Source organism: Thermobia domestica, chromosome 11 (genome assembly GCF_964235325.1).
Source record: "Thermobia domestica chromosome 11, izTheDome1.hap1.1, whole genome shotgun sequence".
In the NCBI taxonomy this organism is placed as follows: domain Eukaryota; kingdom Metazoa; phylum Arthropoda; class Insecta; order Zygentoma; family Lepismatidae; genus Thermobia; species Thermobia domestica.
This window is the reverse complement of record NC_137464.1, coordinates 61,507,053-61,534,848: the sequence shown is the minus strand read 5'-3', so window position 1 is coordinate 61,534,848 and position 27,796 is coordinate 61,507,053. Positions and strand designations below refer to the sequence as shown.

At 38.6% G+C, this 27,796-nt stretch overlaps 1 protein-coding gene across 2 annotated transcripts in view; it reads right to left on the bottom strand.

Moving 5' to 3' along the window:
• The window catches only part of LOC145664099 (neural cell adhesion molecule 2-like), a 791,671-nt gene that overhangs the window by 271,951 nt on the left and 491,924 nt on the right, over positions 1–27,796 (bottom strand). For both annotated transcript variants that reach the window (XM_081730447.1, XM_081730448.1), the window contains exons 4-6: positions 22,260–22,454; positions 9,610–9,755; positions 3,809–3,953 (exon numbers count right to left, since the gene is read on the bottom strand). In XM_081730447.1, the coding sequence (XP_081586573.1) occupies positions 3,809–3,953; positions 9,610–9,755; positions 22,260–22,454 (486 nt within the window). The remainder of the gene's footprint in view (positions 1–3,808; positions 3,954–9,609; positions 9,756–22,259; positions 22,455–27,796) is intronic.

The window sequence follows — 27,796 nt, the reverse complement described above, 5'->3', positions numbered from 1 at the left end:
GCCGTCCCCCCTGCCTGTCTTTGCCCATTGTAATTTTTTAGGAACTGCGGGAACGCAGTACATATTTTTTTGAGGTGAGGGACGGTATCTTCCTGCGTTCCGCCTCACTTTTACCCCTGCATTATAGATAGGCTATAATATACCCTAGGCCGTTTGTGTTCATTTGCTTTTAATGAGAAGTTTATATAGGAGTTTCATATTTGATAACTTGAAGTATTTCTAAGATTTATTTTATTTATTTAAGATTTACTTAGGAAGTATTTATTTTCCGCATAAATTGTGACTCCCTCGGGGTATGTTTAGTACAAGGGGTCCAAAAGCACGTAAAAAAACAAAATTTACAGGAGAAATGAGTGATGCAAGTACTTAGGCGTAACATAACGTAACCAAATCTAACCTGACCTAACATAAACTAACGTAAGCTAACCTGAACTAACCTAAACTAACGTAATATTAGTAGAAATAAGCGAAATTCTATCATTTTTGGAAAATTATGCGGAACTCCTACACTAATATAACATGAACTAAACTAACCTAACGTAACCTAAACTAGCCTAACCTAACTTAAACTAACCAACCCTACCCTAAACTAACCGAATGTGACAGAAATTGCCAAAATTGTAACATTTTTTAGAGAAAAGAGCTGGACCCCTTCTGCTAAACATAGGCCACTCCCTCTTCCCCTTGAGATATGCATTTTATTTTTAATGAAATTTACATGACAAAAACCCAATGCGTGGCAGGTGATAACGGAGTATGTTTAGTACAAGGGGTCCAGAAGCACGTAAAAAACACAAAATTTACAGGAGAAATGAGTGATTCAAGTACTTAGACGTAACATAACGTAACCAAATCTTAGCTAACCTAACATAAACTAACGTAAGCTAACCTGAACTAACCTAAACTAACGTAATATTAGTAGAAATAAGCGAAATTCTATCATTTTTTGGAAAATTATGCGGGACTCCTACACTAATATAACATAAACTAAACTAACCTAACGTAACCTAAACTAGCCTAACCTAACTTAAACTAACCAACTCTATCCTAAACTAACCGAATGTGAGCAGAAATTACCAAAATAGTAACATTTTTTAGAGAAAAAAACTGGACCCCTTCTGCTAAACATAGGCCGTGATAACTAATACAAGGAATAATTACAGTCGGTCTAGCTGTTTTACCCTTGGTTCGATCAGACAGCACTTTCATTTTTATATAATAAATTGCTACTAGATGTCTGCCGAAAACATTATCACAATTTAAAAATCATTTTCGACACACAAGAAAGTAAACCAACAACATAAGATAAAATACATTAATAAATAAATATTTTGTTTAAAAAAAAATGATCCTTTTGTGGACGTAACTAGGAGTTAGTTTGGAGACGTAAACTTTGAGTATCTTTCCCCGTAGATCTAATAGTTAAATGTTATTACAACTGTTTGAAGACTGGTGCCAGAACGAATAGCTCTAGTTTCTCAGTTAGATCCGCGTAGGAACAAATCTCGTTAAAAATGTATTTTACTCTGATCTTCCAACAATGAGCAATATTCTGTTGTTCTTTTTGGTGGGGTGGGTCGGGACTTTTTGACAAAGATTTATTGAAATGGGATAAAGGGGATTTTTGTAAAAATTGGTAGAATTTTTGGGATTCTTCATACATCTGTTCCATTGGCACCAACAAAATTGTCTATGGACGAGTTAACAAATGGGTTTTCAATAAACGTAAAAAATAATGCTAATTGTTCAAATTTTGTTATTATAAAATGCATGATAATGTAAAGTGAATTGCACTTTGGTATTAAAAAAAAAGAAAAATGAATGAAAAAACAGAATTAAGAGGAAGAAGGTACAACGAGAAACGTCCAATTTCCAAAACTTTTCATATGCAATGAATGAAATTTATCTAGGTTTATTATGTTAAGTGGAAGATGATGCCACAAAAGCGTGAAAGTGTATTTATTTTCATCAGCATTTTCAATAGTTTCTTTTAATTAAGGAAAATATTTGTTCATAAGCTGTTTTATAAACGTAGATAATCGGATTTTTTTGAATAATTCACTCACATATTGAAGAAACTGACTGATATACACTAATTTCATTGTATGTGTATTCAAAGTTTTGAAAATTTTAATATTAGTATAGCGTGGCAAAATCCGCAAAATGGGAGTTTTTGCTTCTCGAGTTGGGATTTTATAACGTTTCAGGTTGGCAATACTGTGAAGACATACTGTATGTTATAATAAGATAAAATATTTTTTTTTCACCAGAATTTTGAAGGCGAAAGAACAAATTTATTTTTAACCTAAGTTTTGTTGCAAATCCTCAGCCACATGTAAAATTGGAGCTGTCTCCTTCTTGCAGCGAGGTTTTCAATTTTGGTAAGTTGAAAATTTTCGTCAACAATTTGACGAAGGGTCGTATCTCAAAATCTCACTTTTTCAAACATAAAAAAAAAGAAATATAATTCCACAGAAGAGGAAAAAAGGTAAATATGTAATGATTGATCAATAAGTCCACATAATTATTAACCGGAATAGGTGACAAGTTATTACATATTCATCTGCTTTTCTGACCATGTAATTATTATTTCTTTCTTTATGTCTGAAAAAGTGATATTTTGAGATACGAGCCTTCGTCAAATTGTTGACGAAATCTACTGTACAAGTAGCAGTAAATTCTACTGGTTTTACGTGTATCTGTATTCCATAAAGAGAGTTAGCATTTGCGATTGTAATTTACTGAGCAGCTACTGTATCATATGCTTCGATTGATGTGGATTTACAGTCCCATCGGCTCTTTATAGCTGCGCTAACCTACTTATACTCGTGAGGTGATTGAAGTCAAGCAGTGAGAGTCTGATAACTCTGATAAGAACTATCAACAAAAAACAAAGCATCGATTTGACACTGCTTCTTGCGGCGTGAATGAATGAAGTAGGTTTAGTCGAAGTACTTAGGGAACTCTAAAGTTAAGCAAACCAGTAACAAATAGAGATTGGAAATAATGTGCGGACAACATATGTCCCTTCCCCAATAAGATATGGATGCATAAGAAGTCAGGACTTAAGATCAATTCAATTTAGAACTAATTTATGATTATAATTGTCATTGTGCTACATTCTGTTGATTCATGGTAGCGTGTGTTCTCAGTTCTATTTTCATGTTCCTAGCAATTCATTCGTTTTAGCACGTAACGACGTAGTACATGGTAGCTTGTAATCTTAGGCGTATGAAGGGTTGAATAATCAGCAGTTAAACGTAATATTTTTTTAAAAATATATGTATAAAAGAAAATAAAATGAAATCTTTGAGTTTTACGTCCCACGGTTATGCCAGATAGGCTAAAGGAGACGGTGATGATGAGTAATGAATGAAATGGTGAAATGAAGGAAGTGGGAGGAAACGGGAGAACCCCGAGAAAACCCACGCACACGGTGTTTGTCCACCACAAAGTTCACTTGGCGGGGGCTGGGACCGAACCCGGAACCCCAAGCACCAGAGATGAACGCTCTACCACTGAGCCACCGCGGCCCCCTATGTATAAATGAATAATACCAGTCAAATGTTAACGTATATTTTCAACAGTACCCTGTTGAAAAAGGCTAAAATAACATTTAATTCATAAGATTTCCTTAAATTATTTTATTTATTACAAGAAAATATTTAATTTGATTTTGATTTTAACAGATTCTTACGCTGTAAATAAGGAAAGGAAGACACCTAAACAAAGACTCTGTATATTAAAATGTTACTAAAGAAGTAGCAGAAGATAGAGAAAAGAAATCAGTGAAAAGGCATTAACTTACAATCCACATCTATTTTCCAGCTGTCTTCTTGGTAGGCTCCTTTGATGTTGGGATTCTCCGCTCGGCAGGTGATGTATTTCCCGTCATCCTCTGTTGTTGGGAAAAATGAAACCTCACTCACTGTCATGTTATCCCTTATTTGTTCCTACAATAAACAAAAGAAAGAGAAGAGGATAAATTAATATATTTCATAACATCGTGTGTTGTTTTTTCAGCGTTTTTGCTTGTTTAATACTAAAAACAAAAGTGTTGGTATATTAAGATCTTTGTTCTAAGAAAAGTTTGAAAACGTTAACAATGTTAAATGTATGTTGTTTTTGTTGCTGTCATTTTTGTTTCTCTTAGCCAGTGATGACGCTAGAGGAGGCAAGATGGCATCATCTGCCCCAAGATTGTCCCCCAAACATTGTGCGTTCCAACTGGAACCAAACCAAGCTTTGATGACGCATGCGACGAAATAGGCGAGAGCGATCAGAAGTGTCTGGCCGTTTTGAACTCTGTCACTGGATCAACTTTAAATGTGATACTAGGGTTTGCATATTCGGAAACTAGTATGTCTTTTCGTTCTCCCCATACCCACAATACCCGAGGGGCCCGTCGGTCACTGGCGATGCACGCCCCTCCCACAAGTAAACAATCCGTGCTTTTGGGCCGGTCCTCATCACTTCTTGTGAGAACCCTTCTAGACCTCTGTGGTTTCATGGGTAGTGTGCCGTATATAAAATTACACAGCAGAGTCAGGAGATGAGGAGAGACCCAAAGATATCCACCGAAAGCCTCTCCAATGGCGCACGGTGACTCAAGAAGTGACTACAACACTGTTGGGACCGTCGGGCAGGTTTTTGACTCCTGTTCGAACACACATCACTTTGCGACATCAAGACCAACTTATTCGTGACCTACAGAGTCTATCGGTTCTTCACATACTGATACCGATTCTGGTACTTACCGGTCAAGAAAGAAGGGAGTCGACAATACATTGGTTGGAGATGTCCTTTGTCCACAAAGAGTCCCATATCTAAAGTGCTGGAGTGTTGTTTTTCTAATGACAATAGAACAAAGCTGGATTTTCTTCCTGAAGCATTGATTCTCTTTGTGGTGTACGAATCCTTATAAGAGAAGACAATGTGTTCTCGAATGTTGCTCTTGAAGTACCAATTGTTACAGCTCGTGTATATAATTTGTACACACTATAATAATAACTTTTATACGGATAGAATATAACACATCTAAGATCTTTAAAATATTAGTGTCGATCTTTTTGTTGTATAAAATATCTACTTTAACAACTCCAAATTCTAATTCAAAACATGTTTATTGAAGCTTAGGATATTCAATATGTCAATACTTCAGAAATGTTTCTGATTGTAGCAACAAACAATCGAGGTATTTGAAATACTATTCATTATTTCCTACAATCTCTCTTAGTTTATAATATTGTATGGTCGAATGCCTCATTAAAAATTTGCTTTAGGTGAATTGCTTTATCTTAAGTCATATTTGAAAGTTCATCAACAACAAAATCTTTTAAAGACGGGATAATTTTTCGAATTCGCTTCAGTGGATGAACCTCAGGATCTGATATTTTAGTACAAATTTTCCGTTATTTGCTTTTAGCTGTAGTAAGCATGTTGTTAAATTCAGACTATCTTTTCTGCTCCAAAACGGACAGACAGGACCTCAGAACTCGATCTGGTTTTCCGAGAAACATTTTTCAGTCCTGTATTGCACTGTTAGCTGGTTAAAATATTGATAAGATTTGTCACATTAGAGCGATAATGAAACAATTCTAACGTGCATTATTTTCTTAGAAGTCGCATAGCTTCAATAGATAACTATAATTATCCTTAAGATAATTTATCGTAAGAAGAAAACTCTAGAACAGATATTATTAAAATTATCTTGAATAGCTTTCACTGTTTCCAAGTGTCCAGTCTATGGTTGATCCATCAACTCCTCAAGCTTCTGACCTTTGTACACCAGTGATACTCGAGGTTTTCTGTAAAACCTACACACAACTTTGGCTAATTCAAAATACTCTTTCCCATTGGAGATTGCTGAACAATTATGAATTACTGCAATATGAAGTTGATGATTATAGTAATAAACATAAGCGACTGGTTTCTGAAGTTCTTCATGTAATAGTTTTCGAACACCTCACTTATATCCTCCATCACATTAGCTCCGTCATAACAGTGACAAATTATTAATTATTCTTTTCGAAATCCTATGACTTTAGATAATAAATCCGATAATTGAAAAAGTGCCCATAAATGTTCATGCACCTTTCCTTCTTTCACAATCACTGACAAATTTTATACGAGAGGAGTATCATCTTTCATATGTTTTCAAGCAAAGAAAACTGTGATTCACTTTCATCATATTCTATCCTTATTTTGTCCACTACCATCTCCGCCAATCATCTATTATTTCGATTCAAAGTTCAGGTGACGTATATTGAACGTTCTGAGGAATATGTAGGCCTATAACTGTGGACTTCAGTTTTGAATCTTTTTTTCCATTGTGTAGAATAATGCTGCAAAAAGTCCAGTAGAACTTAATTCGTAAGGGTTTAATTTATGCAGATTGTTCAGTCCAAATTTTCAATCCACATGCTATGGTAGTTGGGTTACTGCGAAAAACTGTATTACCTAAAATACACACTTAACATGGCACCTATTTCTTGCTATGTGTTCCGAACATAGAATTATATTAACGTCATTCTTCCTGCACAGTCTTAATTTTACGTCCTTCCGAAATTTAAACTGATTCTATGTGGCTTTTAGAAGAAGCATGCTTATAAAAATCCTTACCCTCCGCTCTAATACTGATTTCCAATTGCCAAATTCTGTCATAATGAAAGTCTGATCCCATAAACAGTTCCTTAGAATCTTCCTACAAAGAGTGGTGTGTAAGACTCTTAGTCTTGGTCTTGATCTTGCAGGTATAGTCTTAGTCTTGGTCTTAGTCTTGCACCCCTTGGTCTTGGTCTTGGTCTTGCATCGGGATTCCTGGTCTTGGTCTTGCATGCAAGACTCTTGCAAAAACTGCAAGACCAAGACTCTTGCGCTCATCACTATCCATAAGGAACATTTTTTTCTGTGCGAAACCTAATGTATTGAAGTGTGTATCTGTCCAATTTCTACCTACTCTTCAGAAACATAGCTCAATCTACGTTTCCCAAATTTCTATAGAAAAAAACTCAAATATTATACGACTAGCTGAAATACCCATTCTTCACATGGGGGTTGTATTGGGAATTCAATGTCTGTGGAAGTATCACCATTCATCTCAGCGACCTCGAAAACTATGGATTAGACACTAATATCGGTCATTTTGGATGATTTTTGCATGTTTCGGTATCCCCCCGGTGACCACTGGCCAGCAGCCAAATGGGGTGAATTTGGAAGTTAATACAATCAAAGTTGCACCATTGAACTCACCGACCACGAAAACTATGGATTCGACACTAACCGAATATCGGTCATTTTTGACTACTTTTACATGTCTCGGTAAATGTTCCCTGAGACCTCTCCCTGGTTCGAAATTTAAATAAGAACGCTTCGTCCTTGTCTCGGGCCTGGACCAAGGTACCCGTAATCCAAATTTGGTAACTCTCGATCCACTCGTCTGGTCCCCAAGCTGCACACAGACATACAGACAGACACGCAGACACACAGGCTCACAGACAAACAAACTCTTTTTTATTAAAAAGCATGTCACAATTATTTGAGTCAAAAGAAGAAACCTTTACTTCACATTTGTAGTAAATTGTGGGAATTGAACTCAACTCCATCAGCTACATTTCTGTTATTTTTCTGTTATCCCAGAAAGAAATTAATAAGAATATAATCCAGAATTATTAGTGAATAAGTCCAGGATTCTTCAACTAAATTAGGTCGTGGGGACAACTTCTTTGATCAAAAACAACCGTCCCCAGGAATCAAGGAGCACTTTACTGGGAACGACCAATAAGGGGTCAAGGCTACTATTTATCTATCTACAAAAAGGTGAGTTGTGCGTTCTTATTGGCCAGTGAGATGATCAGAATTAATAACCCAATACAACACCGTTTGAAATCGAAGCTGGCATCATATGCAATAAGCCAAACCTCTTAAGTAAAATTATTTTAAATGATTTTCTTCAGAAGTGTTAGTTACCTGCACATCGTTGACATTTATTTATCCATTAATTGTATATACATACAACATGATGAAACATAAGAAATGTCAAATGAATGTCAAATAAATATTCATTATTAACATATATCGTAAATTTAAGAGTAATCGCGAATGTATATATCTTGTGGTCAAACTTTTGACCATTACGTCGCACAAATTATTCATAGCGACAAATTCTACATGGAGGCTGTCGTTATGTAAAATTCCGAAATATGAATTCGGTATTCAATTACAAACTATACTATCTCTTCACAACACTTTCACGACAATTACTTTTTGAACGATCGAATTCAACTCAATATTTGCATTTTCCTAGAAGTAATGCAATATTTCAGTATAGTCAATTAAAGAGCCTGATAACCAGTGAGGCCAACACCATTTATTTATGAACACCAGAATGGGAATGAGGGCTATTGGATTTAAGTGGGACAGCGGGTATTTATATATACAGCGTGTTTCTAAACAACACCGACAAGGAGGTGTTTGGGAGGTGATTCCTGACACCAAGGTAATACAAAAGGTATAGACCAACCTGGGTGCACAAATGCTTCCTTTCGGAGTTATAGGCTGCCGGAAACATGAAGAAATGAACTTTAAAAGTATATAGGTCCAAAACTACGGGACCTACCGTAGACGGGTCAAAACTTCATTTAGGAACTAATATGTACTCTATCCAAAAATACTTATTTAAGAATTCTGTGGTACTTACGCAAAAATTTTTATCGAGGAAGTTTGGTTACGGGCATATAATTTGAAGTACTCACCAACTACCTCTATAAAAATTGTTGCGGAAGTACCGCAGGACTCTGAAACTTGGGTATTTGGATAGGGAAAACATTAGTTCCTAACTGAAGTCTTGACCAGACTACGGTAGGTCCCATAGTATTGCAGCTATGGACCTTTAAAGTTATTTTTTCACGTTTTAAGCAGCGTATAACTCCGAAAGAAAGCATTTGTGCAGCTAGCTTGGTTTTTAGCTCTTGTCTTATCTTGGTGTCAGGAATCACCTCCCAAACGTTGTTCGTGTTGTTCTGAAATATCCTGTATATATATCAAACGTAGTAATATATTATTAAAGAACATACTTATATCGGTGATGAGTCTTGTCTTCCACCAAACGAAATCTGAAATAACGATCCTACGAAAAGTGTTTGCAAAATGAAGTGAAAATTCCGATTTGTCTACTAATATTTGAAAATTAAGTTACTAATTTCCCTAATAGTGGCGTGTAAAGTAAAAAGCATTTCTATGTATTGTTTAATCAAATCTCACCATTCTTTTAGATACTCTACATCAGTTGAAGAGTTTATAAAGAAAGCCTTATTTGTATACAGTAGCCTTAACTCATTTTGTAGTGTTAATCGTGATTTCAATGGTAAACTTTTTTATACGAACATTGCGTATTTAAGAAAGACTTAATACCATAATGTAATTGAGTTAAGTTTAGAAATAACCACATGCACATCGCAATATTTATAAGAAAGGAAAATAATTTAAAATAATTCATAGAAGAAAAAGAAATAAAGAATATAATATGAGTAATTATTTGGAATTTCACAAAATTACTAGTTTCTAATTATGAAACTTTAACGCAGTGTAAAGGGATAAAGATTTACTTACTGTTACTTGCTTCATCTGGCGTTTTCCCTTGTACCAAGTGATAACAGCCGGAGGTCTGGATCCTGCAGATTCGCATTCCGCTTGATAAAAATGATCAGCCACTAGAGGAGATTTTTTCTCAAGAATTCTCGCGGTAAGAGGTTTCACTGAAAAATAAAAAGAAACAAGCAAATAAATATAATTTGAAAAAATTGGCAAAAACGTATTTATTTGGGCAGATTGAGAACAGAATACAAAATAATAACATCCCTCCGTGCAGTGCCGTGGAAAATCTACGCCCGGGCGAGAGTATACGTTGGCTCCCTCGTACAAATAAGGGAGGTCGGCAGACCAGCCGCGAAGCGCCAACATGGTTAGTGCGAAGCTTCAGAAAATTTTCAAAAATAAACCGTTTTTCCTTGTCTTTGAGCACTTTTTATTACTTTTTCCCTTCCATTTTATATATTTGCATGCTAACATGAGTAACATTATAGGACTACTCCTTAAAGCAGGAAGAGGATTTAAGTATAGCCTACATACTAGTTTGTACCAGTCGTTCTTTCAGAAAATATGTTCCGGGAGTGCACACTTACTATTCCAGGGGACACTGCTGGTACTATTCTATTTATTATTATATTAAAGACGAGTTATTTTGGTCTCCTCGGGGGGGGGGGGTCACTCTCAGAACTCCGGGGAGCAGTGCCAATCCCCCAAAAAATACATGTCTAGAAGAAACAGTGGTTTGTACTGATTAGATAGATTGAAAAATACTGCTGTTCATTCCAAGTAATTCCAAGTAATTTTTCCTGTCTTTTTTCTTTCCTTCTTTTCTTTTATGTCTCCTGAATTTTGCGTCCCTTACTTCGGCGCTCGGTGTCGTTGCCCCACTCCCCGCTCCACGGCATGGCACTGATACCCTTCCATTTTCTACAAAAAAAAAAAAAAAAATACTCAGTCCCTTCAACATTCGTACTTTATGGGTGGCGTGGCATTCCTCGGTGGGGTTTCACTTAGGTGGACATAGGGTCACGTCCACTTACAGGTGGGTGTCGTGTCCGGATTCCCGCTCAGAAAAAAACTTCCTAACATACATTTATATACTTTCTCCATAAAATTACACTTGTTTAACAGGGAAATGATTCATATAGCATCAAAATTTGATCTTACACTTCATCTGTACGCTTTCTCTTATAAAAACAATGTACCATTTTTCTGAAAATAAACCTGGAAGTATTTCACAATTATTTGTCGTGTTTTCGGGTCCAGAATAATACCCGCTCAATACTAAAGCTACATAGACGTAGTTGCTTGTATTATTGGACCCCCTTCAAAGCTTGGACTCTCTATCAAAAATTTCTGAATGCGAGTCTGCTTCTAGCACACGCTGTGGTATTCAACTCAATTCCAATTAGTCACGTAGCCAGAGGGTGTCTGGGAGGTCCAGACACCCCTTTGAAACCAAAAATGAAAAATATTAAGGAAAGATGAAACAAAAGGAAACAAGGAAAAGAAGAAACATCGTTAAAAATAAAAAAAGCTACAGCAAGCTTTTTGGTTATTTTTTCTTATGAGGAGATTTGTATTACTTACAATACATGGTAGTGAATGAGCGAGATATCCTGGAAAAGACAGGGAATTTGGAATTTCTAGAAAAGTTACGGAATTCTCATAATTTTTGCTACTAGTCAGGGAAATTTCAAGCTTTTGAAAGCATAGTGCCGTTCTGTAACAGTGTGGACTTTTTTTTATTATATTTCATCATCCTTCTCTGCAGTGTCAAACATGTTATTTCAGAAACAGTTTTCTATTGCTTCTTTAACCCGTCATTTGGAACAGACAGGTGTTGACGGAATAATGAAAACAAAGAAGTTATGTGGAAAGAAAGTTCTGTTAACATTTGATTCAACAGAGAAAGGAATGCACATGTAAAATATTTTACAAGCCATTATTGAATATATACATTTTATAATAATGGACTTTTCATAATACCCTAGGCAGTTAAGATCATAATGAAAGGAAAATTGTTATATTTGAATGAACAGAGGAAGGAACGTAGATGTTGTAAAATCTTTTTCCATACCTTTTTTATTCTTTTACTCGAGATTTCTTCATAGTTTATTAAAATACTAACAAATCCTCATTTTATTGTCCTAACAAACCAATATATGTTGCCAGTAAAATACTGTAGTTTAGAATGATCGAACCCTTATTGTGATGACCACAATATTTTATATGACGCTCCTCCTCCCCATTCCGAAATCCTGGCTAAAGGAACCAATATATGTTGCCAGTAAAATAGTTTACAATGATCGAGACCCTGGTGTGATTACCACAGTATTTTATGTCACGGACCCCCTTTACGAAATCTTTTCTATTTCTCTGCCCCAAACTATGCTTGCACTTGTAAACACACTAAAAAACAAAAGCTCATGTATAGCCTCAGATATCGCAGAAAGTTTTGAGAGGTCTTCGTCAGCCTAGTAAACATGAAGTAGCGAAATTCTTAAGATTGCACTATTGTTTCAATCCATACAGACTTAGAATAAAGTATTCTGTGTTGATTCGCACTCCTTCTCTAAAAAACAACATTATATGTTAACACCAAAATTTGTGATTGAGCTTTTTTTAAAAAAAATCTAGCCTAAATTGATGTGTCAAACCTACCCCTTTTCATTCAAAAAATATTGTGTAATATCAAATATCGCAGAATCCAAAGTATTTGCCATGACGTCCATACCCCATTCAATGCAGTTTTCGCATCAATACCCATCTGCAATATTTACTTTTCCTCCGTCCACGCGTATCGTTATTGCTGGTCTGTCGTAATATTTTTTTTTACTAACCCTGTTCTTTCAACACAAATAAATCAGGTAACGTCCACAGAATATTTTTCATCTAGTAAGTATTTTTATACTTCTGAGGTTTTTCAGGCTATATTTCAGGTTTTTTTGACGTGGGACCTTTTTGATTCGGGCCCTTTTGTCGCGGGGTTCTTTTGAAGTGGGGCAATTTTGACTCGGGTCCTTATGACTGGGGCCTTTTGATGCGGGGCCGTTTTCACTTGGGCCTTTCTGTCCTCGTCCTTTTGTCCGGACCTTCGGACGTGACAGCATAAAATAGAGGGGGTTTACTTTATGAAAGATGTGCAGAAGCGAAGTGTGGGGATGGCCAATGGGGCAATTACACCAGGCCCTGCACTCGCAGGGACCCTACATTCTGAGCGTGGTTCGTCCAAGAAATAGATACAAAACCACATTGCGATTTTTACCAATATTCTGGCCCTGTGGCATCATTATTGGCATTAGGGCTCGCACGCACCTAACGCTGCCTCTGTAGAAGTGAAATCGTACTTTATCATTTTTAGAATTACTGCAGTTTGATTTTATCATATTGCGTTTAAGTTAGACCCGAAAACCGGTCCAAAAATGCAACGGGGGCCGGTAGAAATTAGAGGAGATCGATTCGACCAGATTATAGTTCATTTGCAAGCCTACCGTGAAAATTTTAGGGGGCCAGTAAAACTTTAGGGGAAGCCCGGTCCCTTAGCCCCACGTGGATATGTGAATAGTTTAAGCTCTTTGAAGACCAAATTGAATTCTTAAATCGCTTTTTGTAACATTTTACCCATCAATGTAATTTTACAGTACACTGAAATATGAGATAATTGGTAAATAATGTTCTATCATTAACAACAAGAAAGAATAACAGAGGTCTCAGTTGAGTTTGCTGAAGTATACCTTATGCACTATCAAATTTTCAGGTAAACTATCATTTGTACGGAACACTTTTTTTTAGTTAAATAAGTGTATTGTAAGAAATGTATTACACATGTGCAAAATTTAGAGAGGCGAATATAAGTAGCGGAACATCGTTATGAATTACGTAGAAACTCTTGCTTCCTCACAATGATATCTATTTGACCGCTGAACTTAGGTGCAGTACAACGGCGCAGAACCGCCAACCCCCGCAAGCAACGAACCACACCCAGCACACAGAACTCTCCACAAGATCATAGTATCCAACCAAGCCCATGTGACGAGACATCAGCGCACCAGCCACTACCAACCGAAGACAACTTAGTCGACATGTCAGACCTAGCGTCCGACACTGACCCAGAGACACCAGAAGATCACAGCTCGGAAGGGGAATTCCAGAAGCCAAAGAAGAGGGCACGCCGTGCTCGGGAGACCAAAGGAGTTAACTCTCACATTGAGTTTCGCAACAAATTTGCATCTCTAGAAAGCATTGATATCAGTGATGAACACGGATCCTCACGCAAGGAGCCAAACCCCCCCTCCCCCCAAGAAGATGCAGACCAACGCTACCCAGCGAAGCACGTCCCACCTCTGTACATCTACGGAATCGTGAGAAGAATGACGTTCATCAAGACCATCTCAGCAACGTGCTCCATACCGCCAAAAGTCATCAACACCAGCCAGTGTGTTAAAATTCACTGCCGGAGCATGGCAGACTTCAGAAAAATCGAAGCGTACTGCACACAACAGCAGTATGAATTCGCAACCGAACTCCCAAAGCCTTCCAGACCCATGAAGGTGGTCATACGAAAGCTACCAATGGATACTGACACCCAGGACATCATGAATGGCCTAAAAGCTCTGCAATACCCAGTCACTTCCGTCACGCAAATGAGGGGCAGGGCTGGACCCGATGGAACTCGCCCACTGTTCCCCCTATTCCTGGTTGCAATGGACAAACACCCAGAGAACAAAGACATTTATGAGATGAAGTACCTGCTTAACTGTAGAGTGGAAGTCGAAAACTACAGAGGACAGGAAATTCTACAGTGCTTCCGCTGCCAGAGAGTAGGACACTCACAGCGAACATGCCGAGCAGCACCACGCTGTGTGAAGTGTGAGAACTCCCACCTCACATCAGAATGCCCGAAGACAAACAGAGATGAACCGGCGAAGTGCGTCAACTGCAAAGGAGACCACCCAGCCAATTACAAAGGATGCCCCATCCTGAAAGCCGCCAAAAACAAGAGGACGCAACAAGACACGCAAAACGACAAGCCCAACAAAACTCCAAGCAACGCAGACAAGAAGCCAACTAACAAGAAAAACAACAGCTCAGCAGAGCCACCAGCCAAGCAGACGCAGCAGGACAGACAACAGGATACCACCACCAAGCAGCCCACCAGCCGCTCTAGACGCCCCGAAGCAAATCCAGAAGACACCGCCACTGACAGCCCAGCATCCCTTGTAGCCACCATAAAGGACATCATGGACCTCCTCCAAGGGCTCAACATAAAGAAGTTCTTGAACACAGTGAAGACAGGCCTACGAAAGATGCAAGATGCCAGAGACTCAGCGTCCAAGTTCACCATCATGTTCGAGATAGTCGCCTCACTCCTCGATGATGGCAGCCAATAAGAGGCAGGAAGTAGCACGCGACCTCAGGGTCATACATTGGAATGCGGATGGGATTCGCAAGCAAAAACCAAACCTCGAGGACTTCCTACAGCGTGAGCATGTGGACATCGCATTGCTCACAGAAACCCACCTTAAACCCAACATACCATTCAAAATACGTAATTACACCTTCCATAGAACCGACCGCCACGGACCAAAAGGCGGTACAGGTATCCTCATCAAAACGTCGATTCCCCACGAGCCCCTTCCTCTCCCAACCCTTCACTCCCTCGAGGGCACTGGAATTATCCTGCACTCTCCGGACGGATCAGTCTACGTCATTGCTGCTTACAGACCAACGTTAGCAAGATTGGAACCACAAGACCTGCGGAACCTGAGGAGACTTGGCCATCGGGTACTCATAGGGGGCGACCTTAACTGCAAGCACCCCCTGTGGAACTCCAAAGTTTTCAACGCAAACGGCAACATACTCTTCCAAGCACTTAATCGGGTAGACCTAACACCAGCAGCACCTGTTGAGCCCACGCACTACCCCAAGAACGGAGGTGAACCTGATGTCCTAGACATGATCCTGACGTCTAACCTGGCACTCCTGGATGGACCCCACTCCATAATCGCCCTGGCTTTGGATCACGTACCAGTGTTGCAGACCATCTCAGTCAACCACCAACTCTCCACCCGAAGGCTTCCAACCATCACCACCACAGACTGGGACAACTACCGCCAGCTTCTTGCAGAACTAGTGGACACAAGGACCCCAGTCAATACACCAGAGGAAGTCGAAGAAGCAGTATCAACCTCGCGGCATCCATAAGATCAGCATACAGGCTGGCATCTACATCAACCACCACCGAGCCCGAAAACAACAACCGCCCCGAGGAACTACGTACCGCCGCGCTCATTCAACTCAAACGATGGGCAAGAAAGCAGTGGCAACGCACCAGGGACCATCGATACAAATCGCTATGGAACAGCCTTACCACCAGGGTGCGGAAACGGCTGCAAAGGCTGAAGATCCAAAAATGGGAAAACAAACTCCAAGCCATGGAGACACCGAACCAAGAGTTCTGGCGACTGGCGAAAACCATCTCACGACCGACCAGCGGCTCCAGATCCTACCCCCTGCAAGGACCGCAAGGATTACTGCACGACCCAGAGGAACAGGCGGAGCTCTTTGCAAACACACTCGAAGAGGTACTGCAGCAGAACGACACCCAGCCAGACGCCCGCATACTCCGCGCCGTCCACCACAGCATGGAGCATACACAACTAGAAGACCCACTACCGCCGAATGCACTCACAACGCCACGAGAAATCAGGACAGTTCTTAGGAATATCCATCCCGGCAAGGCCCCTGGAATTGACCGAATACCTCCGTCAGCGCTGAGAGAAGCCCCAAGAAAAGTAATAGTACTGCTGTGTCGCATCTACAACAGTATACTGCGTACAGGACACTTCCCAACGACCTGGAAGGAAGCCAACATAGTGATGATCCCGAAACCGGGCACAGTACGGACCAACCCTACGAACTATAGGCCGATCAGCCTCCTATCTCACGTCAGCAAAGTATTCGAAAGAATACTCCAGAGGAGGCTGCAACAGCACATATCGGATCATCAACTAATCCCGGACCACCAGTTCGGATTCCGACCAGGACACAGTACCGAACATCAGCTGGTCAGAGTAGCGGAAGTAATCACAGCACGGTTCAACGAGGGCGGCCACACCTTGGGACTATTTCTCGACATCGAAAAAGCGTTCGATAAGGTGTGGCACGCAGGGCTTATCCACAAGCTGATCCAGCAGGAATTCCCGCACTATCAAATCCGAACAATCAGATCCTACCTGGCAGACAGAACATTCCGAGTAACATTCAACGGTAACACAACAGAACCAAGGACTGCAAGGGCAGGAGTACCTCAAGGATCCTGCATATCTCCTCTCCTGTACGCAGTATACACAGCCGATATCCCCACATCACCAAACACAACGATCGCCACATTTGCCGACGACACTGCAGTATTCGCCAGTCACTCCAATCTCAGGTACGCAACGGTGTATCTCCAGCGACACATCGACCACCTGGAAACCTGGACACGGAACTGGCGAATCAGGACCAACGCGAGGAAAACAGCTGTGGTGGACTTCACCCGTAACAGGAAGCGAAGAGAAGTAAATCTCACGATGGGAGGGACGGCACTCACAGTGACAGATACGGCGAAATATCTGGGAATCCACTTGGATAGACGCCTAACATTTGCCACTCACCTGCAGAACACCACCAAGAAGGCACTACAGCGCTTCATGGCTCTACTTCCAATGCTACTCGCAGCGTCCCTGTCTTAAAACATCAAGCGGCACATCTACAAGATGTCCATTAGACCAATACTACTATACGGGCACAATGCCTGGCAGCATACGTATAGAACACATCTACGTCCACTGCAGGTGTTGCAAAACAAGGTGATTAGGACCATAACCGGCCACTCCAGGGACACGCGAGTAGCACAACTGCACGAAGACCTGGACCTCCCGTTGCTTGAGGAAGTTAGACGACATCAATCCACCAAATTCTGGAGAAAGAAAGAACTCTCAACCAACCCCACAATAAGAGCAATAGGAAAAGCAAACCCACGAAGAAGACTTTACAGAATGCCAAGACCCCCGTGAGAGAATCGTAAACCAACAAACCAGCCACAGGGAAAAACACAGGAGGGCGCGACAGTAGCGACTCCACCACCACATATACGTCAGAAAACAAAGCCAAGGAAGATACAAAAGAAATGGAAGGCAGGGGCAATAGCCCGACACTTCAACAAATCAAAACCCGCGAAGACAAGACTGAGACTGAGACTGACTGTAATATTTGTTGTATATAACTCTTGAGTCTATTTGCGTCTTCGTAATAGTTTGAAGTAAACTTTTTATTTAATTTTTTGACATAGTTGTCATATCCATCTGAAAACTAGAAGCAGTTTAAAATGCAGCGAAGCAAATGGAAGTTGAAATAACGAGAGGAATATGAAACATTAACTAAATGACATCTATTCAATGGTAACACTGTGCAACAGTGAATTTCTTACAGAAATGTAAGTGGTCATCCTTTATTGATTTGTGGACGCTGAACACGAAACTGAATAAAAATGTGCTCCTGACTAAGATTTACTTGTAATTGCACAATTTACATGTTACATATAACCCTATAATAATAAAATTGTAAAGTTAAAAAGTCACAAAACATTGAAATGATTTCGGAAATAAAAATAGCTATTCTTTATAATTTCTTGGATATTTTCTAAGTGAAGAAACATGGCTACAGGCATCACCACCAGTCAAAAAAGGAGGTATTGGAATCCGTCGCGCCACAAATTTGGCTATCCCGTCTTTTCTAGCCTCTTTCTATAGTTCAAGACAACTGATCGGAACCCTCCTACAAAGGGAGGACGAAGAAGTCACCAACTCCGATGTGCTGGACTGCATAGCTAAGTGGTCAAATTTAGTTGGGTCGGACACCCCGGCTCCTGAAAGTCGAAATAATCAGTGGACGAGCCTATCGTGAATTACCGTTTAGCATCATTATTGCAGACTTCTAACAACAACGAAGACAAGGCCAGGCTTCTTGCTGTAATGTCCCCTGAAAACGGAGCATGGCTTCAAGCACTACCCTCATCTTCTCTCGGCCTACATCTAGACAATGAAAGCTTCCGAGTATCCATCGCCCTTCGACTAGGAGCATATATGCGAGCCACACCAGTGTCCAAGTTGCAGCGCTCTCGTAGATGAAAGAGGTCTACACGGTCTATCATGCAAAAACAGTGCCGGAAAACATTCACGCCATTCGAGAGTGAATGACATAATTTTGAGAGCCTTAACATCTGCAGGGGTGCCAGCAGTGAGAGAACCAATTGGTTGTAACCGTTCAGACGGAAAAAGGCCGGATGGTATGACATTAGTGCCATGGAAGCAGGGAAAGGCGTTGATTTGGGAATTCACTTGCTCAGACACTTATGCCCCCTCCAGTCTAAAATTTTCATCAACAAAAGCAGGACTTATAGCTACACGAAGAGCAAAAGAAAAAAGAAATAAATATATTAATCGCCTGGATAAGTATCGGTTTGTAGCAATAGTAATTGAATCTAGTTGTTCCTGCGATCAAGAGGGCGCTAAATTTATTAACGGAAACGGCAAACGTATATCTATTAAATCAGGAGACACTCGAGCTAAATCTTTTCTAATTCAACACATTAGCATGGCCATTCAACGAGGGAACATAGCCGCTATTATGGGTACGTTATCCACCGGTAAGAAGTTAAAAGAGATTTTTCTTTTATAAATTCTAACGGTGTCTAATACACTAACAGTGTTAAAATTTTGGAAAGAAAGTTAGAGAGATATAGCATACACTTACGCCCCAAATATCCTGAGAATCAAAGTGTTAGGCAATTCAATTGAACCTTGTTATGTTAATCTTGATGAAAACCAATTCTGGTTTTCCAATTCTCAGCAGGGAGTGCAGCAGTTCAAATGTAGACATTAACTTGGAGAGGAAAGTACTAATGCTTTGGAGATCTGGAAGGCAGAGGACGTTCCGGGAAAAATCTCTTTTATTTAGAGAGGCGAATATAAGTAGCGGAACATCGTTATAAATTAAGTAGAAACTCTTGCTTCCTCACAATCAGGGACGTACGGAAGGGGGGGGACACGGGGGTCCGGACCCCCCCCCGAAATTTCGACTTTTTAAAAATTTAGCCTAATTTTAGGGGCAATTTTAGCAATTTTAATATAAAATAGCTTCATATTTAGTTTGAACCCCCCCCCCGAAATAAATTCCTGGGTACGCTACTGCTCACAATGATATCTATTTGACCGCTGGTATGTAATATTTGTTGTATATAACTCTTGAGTCTATTTGCGTCTTTGTAATAGTTTGTAGTAAACTGTTTCTTTAATTTTTAACATAGTTGTCATATCCATCCGAAAACTAGAAGCAGTTTAAAATGCAGCGAAGCAAATGGAAGTTGAAATAACGAGAGGAATATGAAACATTAACTAAATGACATCTATTCAATGGTAACACTGTACAACAGTGAATTTCTTACAGAAATGTAAGTGGTCATCCTTTATTGATTTGTGGACGCTGAACACGAAACTGAATAAAAATGTGCTCCTGACTATCAACAGTTTATATCAACAGTTTAACTGTTTTTGAAAGCACTTTGATAATGATATTGTCATTGTTCTTTTTAATTGTTTACGATATTGAGTTTTCATTGTTAACAATTAATTTCCAACTGTTAGTTGAAAAATTGTATATTGTACGGTATTTTTCTTTTCCTTTGTATGTATTTTGATCAGCAAAAGAACTTAAATTAATAATTAAAAAACTTTTTTTTTTTGTTAAAACATATTTTAGGATTTCCTCAATATTCAATGTATTGGACATAATTATTTGCAATAAGTAATCATTTATATTGTTAAATGGTCAATAAAGGGATAGTATTTGAATATTGTTATCCCACACTACTCACTCCACATGTACAAACTTTTTTTTTTTAGACTTTCAAACTATGTTATACGTTGTGCTAATTTCGCCCATACGTATGTCTGTCTGACAATAGGTATCAGAGGAACAATGGTAAGAAATATCGAGCTTTTTTTTTTTTTTTTAACTGGTTGACCATCACAAGAATAGATTCCATTTAATTCCTTAGTCCCCTATTCAAATCAGAAGTGGAACAACTTAACCATTTCCGGTTTCAACGTTGATCGCTTAAAACAAATATAGTAATATAGATAGTGACAAGCAGTTTATTGGAATTGCTTCAGTGCCTAAGGAAGAAAAACATCATCACTCATATCACTAGAAGCACAAACATTTACTACTTCTTCCGATTTCAATATTGATATCCGTAGAGCAAGAAAAGTTAGATATAGCCAGTATTGGGTTGAGTTGATTTTGAGTTTAACGTCCCATTCAGCAGCGAGGCTATATGAGACGTGAACCTACTGATTAACGTGAAATCCGAACCACATGGGCTCCCGCCGGGAATTGAACCCGGGTCTCCCACGCCAAAGGCGCGTACTCTAACCGATAGCCAGTATGGGGTTTCAGATATGGATTAAGCGACCGAAGGATCAAGGTTCTCTCTTTGATCTTATCCTTGATCTTATCTCTGATCTATGATAGTTATACTAGTTCCAGTTGAGCATTGAGTTAGCGAAGTTTAGAAATCTATCTTAGTTTCATACTGTAATATGGAACTCATTTATTTCCAAATGATCCTCGTATTTGGCTAGGTTTAAAGTTTATGAATATTGGGTCTTGCTGGGACTTGAAATCATCGATTTTACAATAAAATAATGATTTTTTTCTACAAAATTCAACAACACAGATATACATATTCACATCATGTGACATATTTTATCTTTAAATACATTGTTTACATCAAAATTTGTAAATCTTTTCAGCAAATTCTTATAGGATATGGTAATATTTCTTCAGAAATTTGATTGTATTAACGTGAAGTATTGGATCAATTGTAACAGCATCTGACAGATACATTTCAATATTGATGTAATATGGCATGCCTTTTTTGAAGCAGTTTATGGTAAATATTCTTTGTTTACCATAAATATTCTCATTTCTTGTGCTAAGAACTAACGTTCGTTCTACTGGTAAAAGATGTCTACGCTTAGATAAAACCTAATTGGCGTTTTTAATACTAATTTCAGAATTTGGAACTCGATAGTATTTTTTTAAACATACACTGATAAACAAGAATTCCAGATTTACTAGAAACTCTTGGATAACTTGCTTTCTAGTGGAACATCATGCCGAAACTGGAGATCGACGATTTCGGACGGTGGTGTCGATTATATTAACGGTAGGCCCGTATCAAAGGGGAGTCTAGAAGGAGGGGGCTAAATTTTTACTGCCCCCCTAAAATTTTCACGGTATTCTTGCAAATGAACTATAACATGATGATGAAATATAATATGGTTGTATCGCTCCCCTAATTTCTACCGGGCCCCCCTTAAATTTTTTTCTGGCTACCGGCCTAATTAACGGATGAAATACCCGTGTTTAATATGGGGACATACATCAACAGGTGAAAACGTTCCATTCAAACGTAAACACATGCTCCTATGTCTTACAAAAAAAGGCAGTTGGAAATGACTGTATAACATCATGCATAACGCACTGAGGTAAGAAAGATTATCTATTAATCCCCCCCCCCTCAAAAAATATGTACTTGAATGATAAAGAATAATACTTACGGTTAAGATCTAATACTAGAGTGGCCTCTTTGGGCTCGGTGTTGTTAGCTTGGCACTTGAACACAGTGTTAAGGTTATGTCTCCCAACGTGTGGAAGAATAAGTGTATTCTCGATCCATCTTTCAGTCACTCTCTCCGGCTCTTCATCAACTATTTCTCCGTTCACAATCCACCGAACCGTCGGCTCTGGTTTACCTGCAATCACATAACAAAAGAAGACATATGATTAATAGCAGAATTCTATCATACAAATACTTATGATGAAAACATTGCTGATTTTGAACCATATATATTTATATTGCATTAAGCAAATATACGTTAATACACTTGGTTTCAATCATTCGAAATATTGAATTGAAATATTGTCATCAACCAATCAACAATAATTAGTGCAAGCCACGAGACTTGAGAAATTTCCTCGCCTCGTGTCAATTCTCGCTCGTTTCCAAGACGTGAATCTAGACAAGAAATACTTTTTAAATTCCAGACGACTCGTCACGAAAATGAGACAAGACAAGATATTTCTTGAGTCTCGTCAGTTGCAGTTTTCTTCATCCTATTCTTAGATCTCAAGTATTGTGTTACTTTTACTAGGTTCATACTATAAGAATCATAAGATTGATATAGTGATTGTACAAACATAATGAAGAGAATTTATCAATGTTTAAAGGCACACAAGTCATTGCACAATCTACACATCATTAATAAATATGGTTCAAATGTTGCTATATCACCCTCTTTATTTATTTATTTTTTTTAAAGGAAGATCAAATGGAAAACAAAACTTTTGATTTGCATTTACCACTAGAAGTGTTGTTTCTGATACTCAAAGTGGAAACGAATTAGTTTGCTTGTATCAGTTTACTCTAGAAACACTAATAAACGAAAATCCCATGACTCGAAGCGATATATTGTTTTGGAGAAAGCATCTCTGATATAGAAAAAAATGTTCAATTTTGTTTGATACCAGTATGAAATACTGTGCTTAGCTAGTTGTAACCACATAAAACGTATGTACCGTAGGTGACAAACTTGATAATTGGTGACACTGGCTGTGGTCACTCTCCAAGAAAAAATACATGTTTCCCTGTGTTTTGAAAAAAAAAAAAAAGAAATGAAATCTTCCGGTTTAGCAACCCAAGATTATGCCCTTTAGACTCAGTGAGATGATGATTAAAGCAAGTAAATGATGATGGAAGAATTATTGGAATGAGAATGTGGAAGGAAACGGGAGTATCCCCGAGAAACCTACGAACACGATATTGTCTCCACCACAAACTTACTTCACCGGAGATCTAACTCAGAATCCCACGCACCAGAGATAATCGCTCTACCACTGACCTACCGTGCCTTCGCCTAGTATTTTGAGTTCCGAAAAATCTGTTCCAGTATTCACAACGATTTCTCCAATGAACTGTATGAGGAGAAGTAATTTTCGGTTATTATTTCTCTGTGGTGCGTGCGAATCCACATGTGTGGTCATAATATCCTTCGCATTAGTGACCACTATGATAGAACAAAATACGGTGTTCCTTCAGAGAATGATTTAAACCCTATTGAAAGAAGATGTTTTTTTACACTGAATACTCCACCGAGCCGCATGTGATTCCGAATCTGAACACCTTTTTTTCTTTCTCATAATGATCATTTTTAACCACATTACAATTTTTATCACGATTGATTGAGCGCTTCAAGCGTGAGCATTCGAAACTAAGTTGCGTGACATTTGCCTACATTCATTGTCATTTATAATAATGAAACCTGACATTTAGCTATGAAGTATATTAACATATAAACTCTTGTAAAGAGAATCACGAAAAACGTTAAGATAATTATTAAAGTGTCGGCTTGCATTTATAGTACGTATTAAGGACATGTAAATATTTTCGCCTAGATGTATATATGAAATCCGTACTCATAAATGTCTTAAGGGTTGCATAGTAGCGTTATGAGAAACGTACTTTTTTTAAAAAATAATTAATGAATTGGATGTGGATAGTTACCGTTATCCATGAAGGTATTAATGGACTTTAACGACTCCAATTAGTAACACAGACGAAATGAAATTTATCAGTTTAACGTCCACCCATTATGCCCATTAAGCTAAGGGAGACATAGATAATGCAAGCGAATGGTGATGGAATGAGAAAATGAGGGGAGGAAATGGGAGTACCCCGACAAAATCCACGGACACAATGTTGTCCACCACAAGCTTACTTAGCAGGCTATCGAACCAGGAATCTGATATACCAAAGTTAAGTGCTCTATCGTATTGCTTACGTTTATATTTCGGGCCATAGACGGGAATAATGAAGACCAATGACGTAATTTCACTTTGACAATTCATAAATTTAAGCAAAGTGATTCTACAAAGTTTAAGAGGAACGTACTAATGCACCAATGCCATAGACTCCCATAATCCCATCATAGGTCAATAACTGACCACGTGACCATACTAATATTTGACAATGATTTCCCCGAAGAATGAGATAAACTGGATCTTGACCCATAGGCGGGAATAATCAAGACCAATGACGTAATTTCATTTTGACAATTCTCGAATTTAAGCAAAGTGATCCTCCCAAAGTTTAAGTGGAACATATCAGTGTACCAATGTCATGGACTCCCATAAGATAATAAAATCACATCATAGGTCGATAGCTGACCACGTGACCACACTAATATTTGACAATGATTTACCCGAAGAATGAGATAAACTGGATCACCCAATTCTAAGGACAATTACCAATTATTGATTTAACAATAAGAAACGTACCCTTCCCAAAACTTAGGATTGGTGCAGAAATATACCTGTGTGTTATGAAAAGTAATAAACACGTACTCATTCAATAATAAAGCCATATCAAAGAAGATACGGCCTAATAAAGCCGTATAATAGGTCAGTAATCTTCAAATTTAAATATTTCGGCATAAGAGGGACACCAAAATTTACAATGGATCCTAGAGAAGATTTACCGAATTTTATTTGGTAATTCCCAATTTAAAGAAATGGTCCTATGTACCCCAACAAAATTTAAAAAGGGAACATCATAGTATAAAGGAAACGACCCCTGTACACATACATCCTTATCATAGGGGGTCAATCACTTCCGAAATTTACATTTTTGACAATGTTTTACCCATGAAAGGAAATGATATTTATAATGGTATTTATTAGGGTCCTATACTATTGTACCAAATTGGGCAATTTCCAAATTTTAGTAGGTGAACCAATGTGCCCCTCTTAATTTTTCAATGTACCTATATCTTAAGAAAGAAAATAGACCTCTGTACACTTCCATATAATCATATAAGGTAATAAGACTTTATTAAAGGGAATAAATTGGGTCAATAACCGAACACATGGTCGTACTAATTTTTGGAAAATTTTTTAACCGTAAAAGGGAACGAGATGGATCACCGAAGTTTATAACTAGTGATACATATTAGAGTCCTATACTATTATATCAAAGTTTTAAATAGGACAATTTCCAAAATTTAAAGGTGGGCCAATGTACCTCTGCCAAATTTTAGAATTGAAGCATCGATGTACCTATACCTTAAGAAATAGAATAGACCCCTGTACATTCCCACATAATTACATAAGGTAATAAGATCTCATTCAAAAGGAATAAAATGGGTCAATAAACTCCGAAATTAGACTTTTTCAAGTTTTACCCATGAAAGGAAACGAAATGAACCACCCAAATTTATGGTGATGCATATTAGGGACCCATAGTACTATATTAAATATCCAAAATAAAAGGTAATAAAACCTCATCCAAGGGGTCAATAATCTTGGAAATTTGATTTTTGGGTAATTTTTTACCCACGAAAGGGAACGAGGTGGACCACCCAATTTTATAATAATATATATTGAGGTCCTGTACTATGATACCAAATGCTTAAATTGAACAATTTCCAAAATTGAAGGGGTGGGTGAAGGTACCCTTCCAAAATTTTTAAAGGGGTGCACCAATGTACCTATATTTTATGATAGGGAATGCATCCCTATACATGCCCATATAACCATATAAGGTAATAGGACCTCATCAAAGGGATAAATCGAGCCAAAAAGCCAAACACATGGTAAAGCGGGGGACACTTCTAAATGGTACAGCCATATGGAGATTTACGGCTAAGGTGTACCATTTAGAAGTGTCTCCCGCTGTACAACGTATTGCTTACGTTTATATTTTGGTAATTTTTTACCGATGAAAGGGAGCGAGGTGAACCATCCAACTTATAGCGATACTATATTAGGGTTCTATACTATTATACCAAAATTTTAAATTGGACAATTTCCAAAATTTAAGGGGTGGGCCAAGGTACCCGTCCCAAAATTTCAAAGCGGTGCACCAATGTACCCATGTCTTATGAAAGGGAATGAACTGCTGTACACTGCCCTGTAACCATATAAGGTAATAAGACCTCGTCAAAGGGGATAAATTAGGTCAAAAACCTCCGAAATTTAAATTTTTGGCAATTTTTTACCCATGAAAGGGAACAAAATACTGATAGAAGTACATACCATGGTCTTAGGCTACCATACCAAATTTTTAATTTGGCAATTTCCAAAATTTAATAGGGGTAGTCCTATGTACACATGGCTACATGACCTGGCTACCTGAGCCTCCTAGATTTGATGAACCTAACAATGTTTGGTGAAAGGTATAAATTAAGTTGTTACTCGTTATGAAGTTTCCGCCATTCCCCATTTCCCGTTCCTCTTGGGTCCGAATATTCGTCTCAGGGTCTTGTTCTCACAAGGCAGGGTACCTCGGTGTAACACGCCGATTTTGATAAGATTGCACAGACATACAGATCATCAAAAAAGAAGCGACACGTATTTTTTTATATCGGCCAACAAGCGTATTGAAAGGGTCAAATAGGGACATAAAAATGGGGTCAAAATGAGATTTTATGCAATATAGCGAGAACGAGAAGAGATATCGGAAAAGGTTAAATGTACGAAATACTACCCATAGTTGACGCAAGCCATTGAGGTAGAACTTACCCATGTGAAGAAAGCAGAACATCCGGAAATGGACCAATCACGTTTACAACATTGTCATAATGTGCTACAGAAATGAGTGAAGAGGGTGGCAAGGAGCAGGAAGAAAGAAAACACGAAAATGGAAAATACGTGTTTTTGCTTTGAGTTCATACGTCACCCGTTTGCGAAAGGGACGCAGATTCATCTCAGTGCACGAAGATTCATCTCTACACGCAAGAAGGATGCAAACGCCGTTCGTATAGGCAGCCGGCAAGACAGTACTGCGCAGCGGGTTGCATATAAGATCAAGTCGTTGAGTGGTAGAAACGACTAATAGATGAAGGAATACGAGGTCAGATGACGTAGCACATTATGACAGGTGCAGGTACTGTAAGGAAAGAAAGAGCAAGTTGACGTTGTACACAAAATCAGTTTTAACAGTGAGAGTATTGGACGCGGCGTATGCAATACGAGCTGGTTTGAGTATACAAAGTTGCCAAACGCGAGGTGTAGAGCCAGCAAAGTGTATGTGCATTTGTGT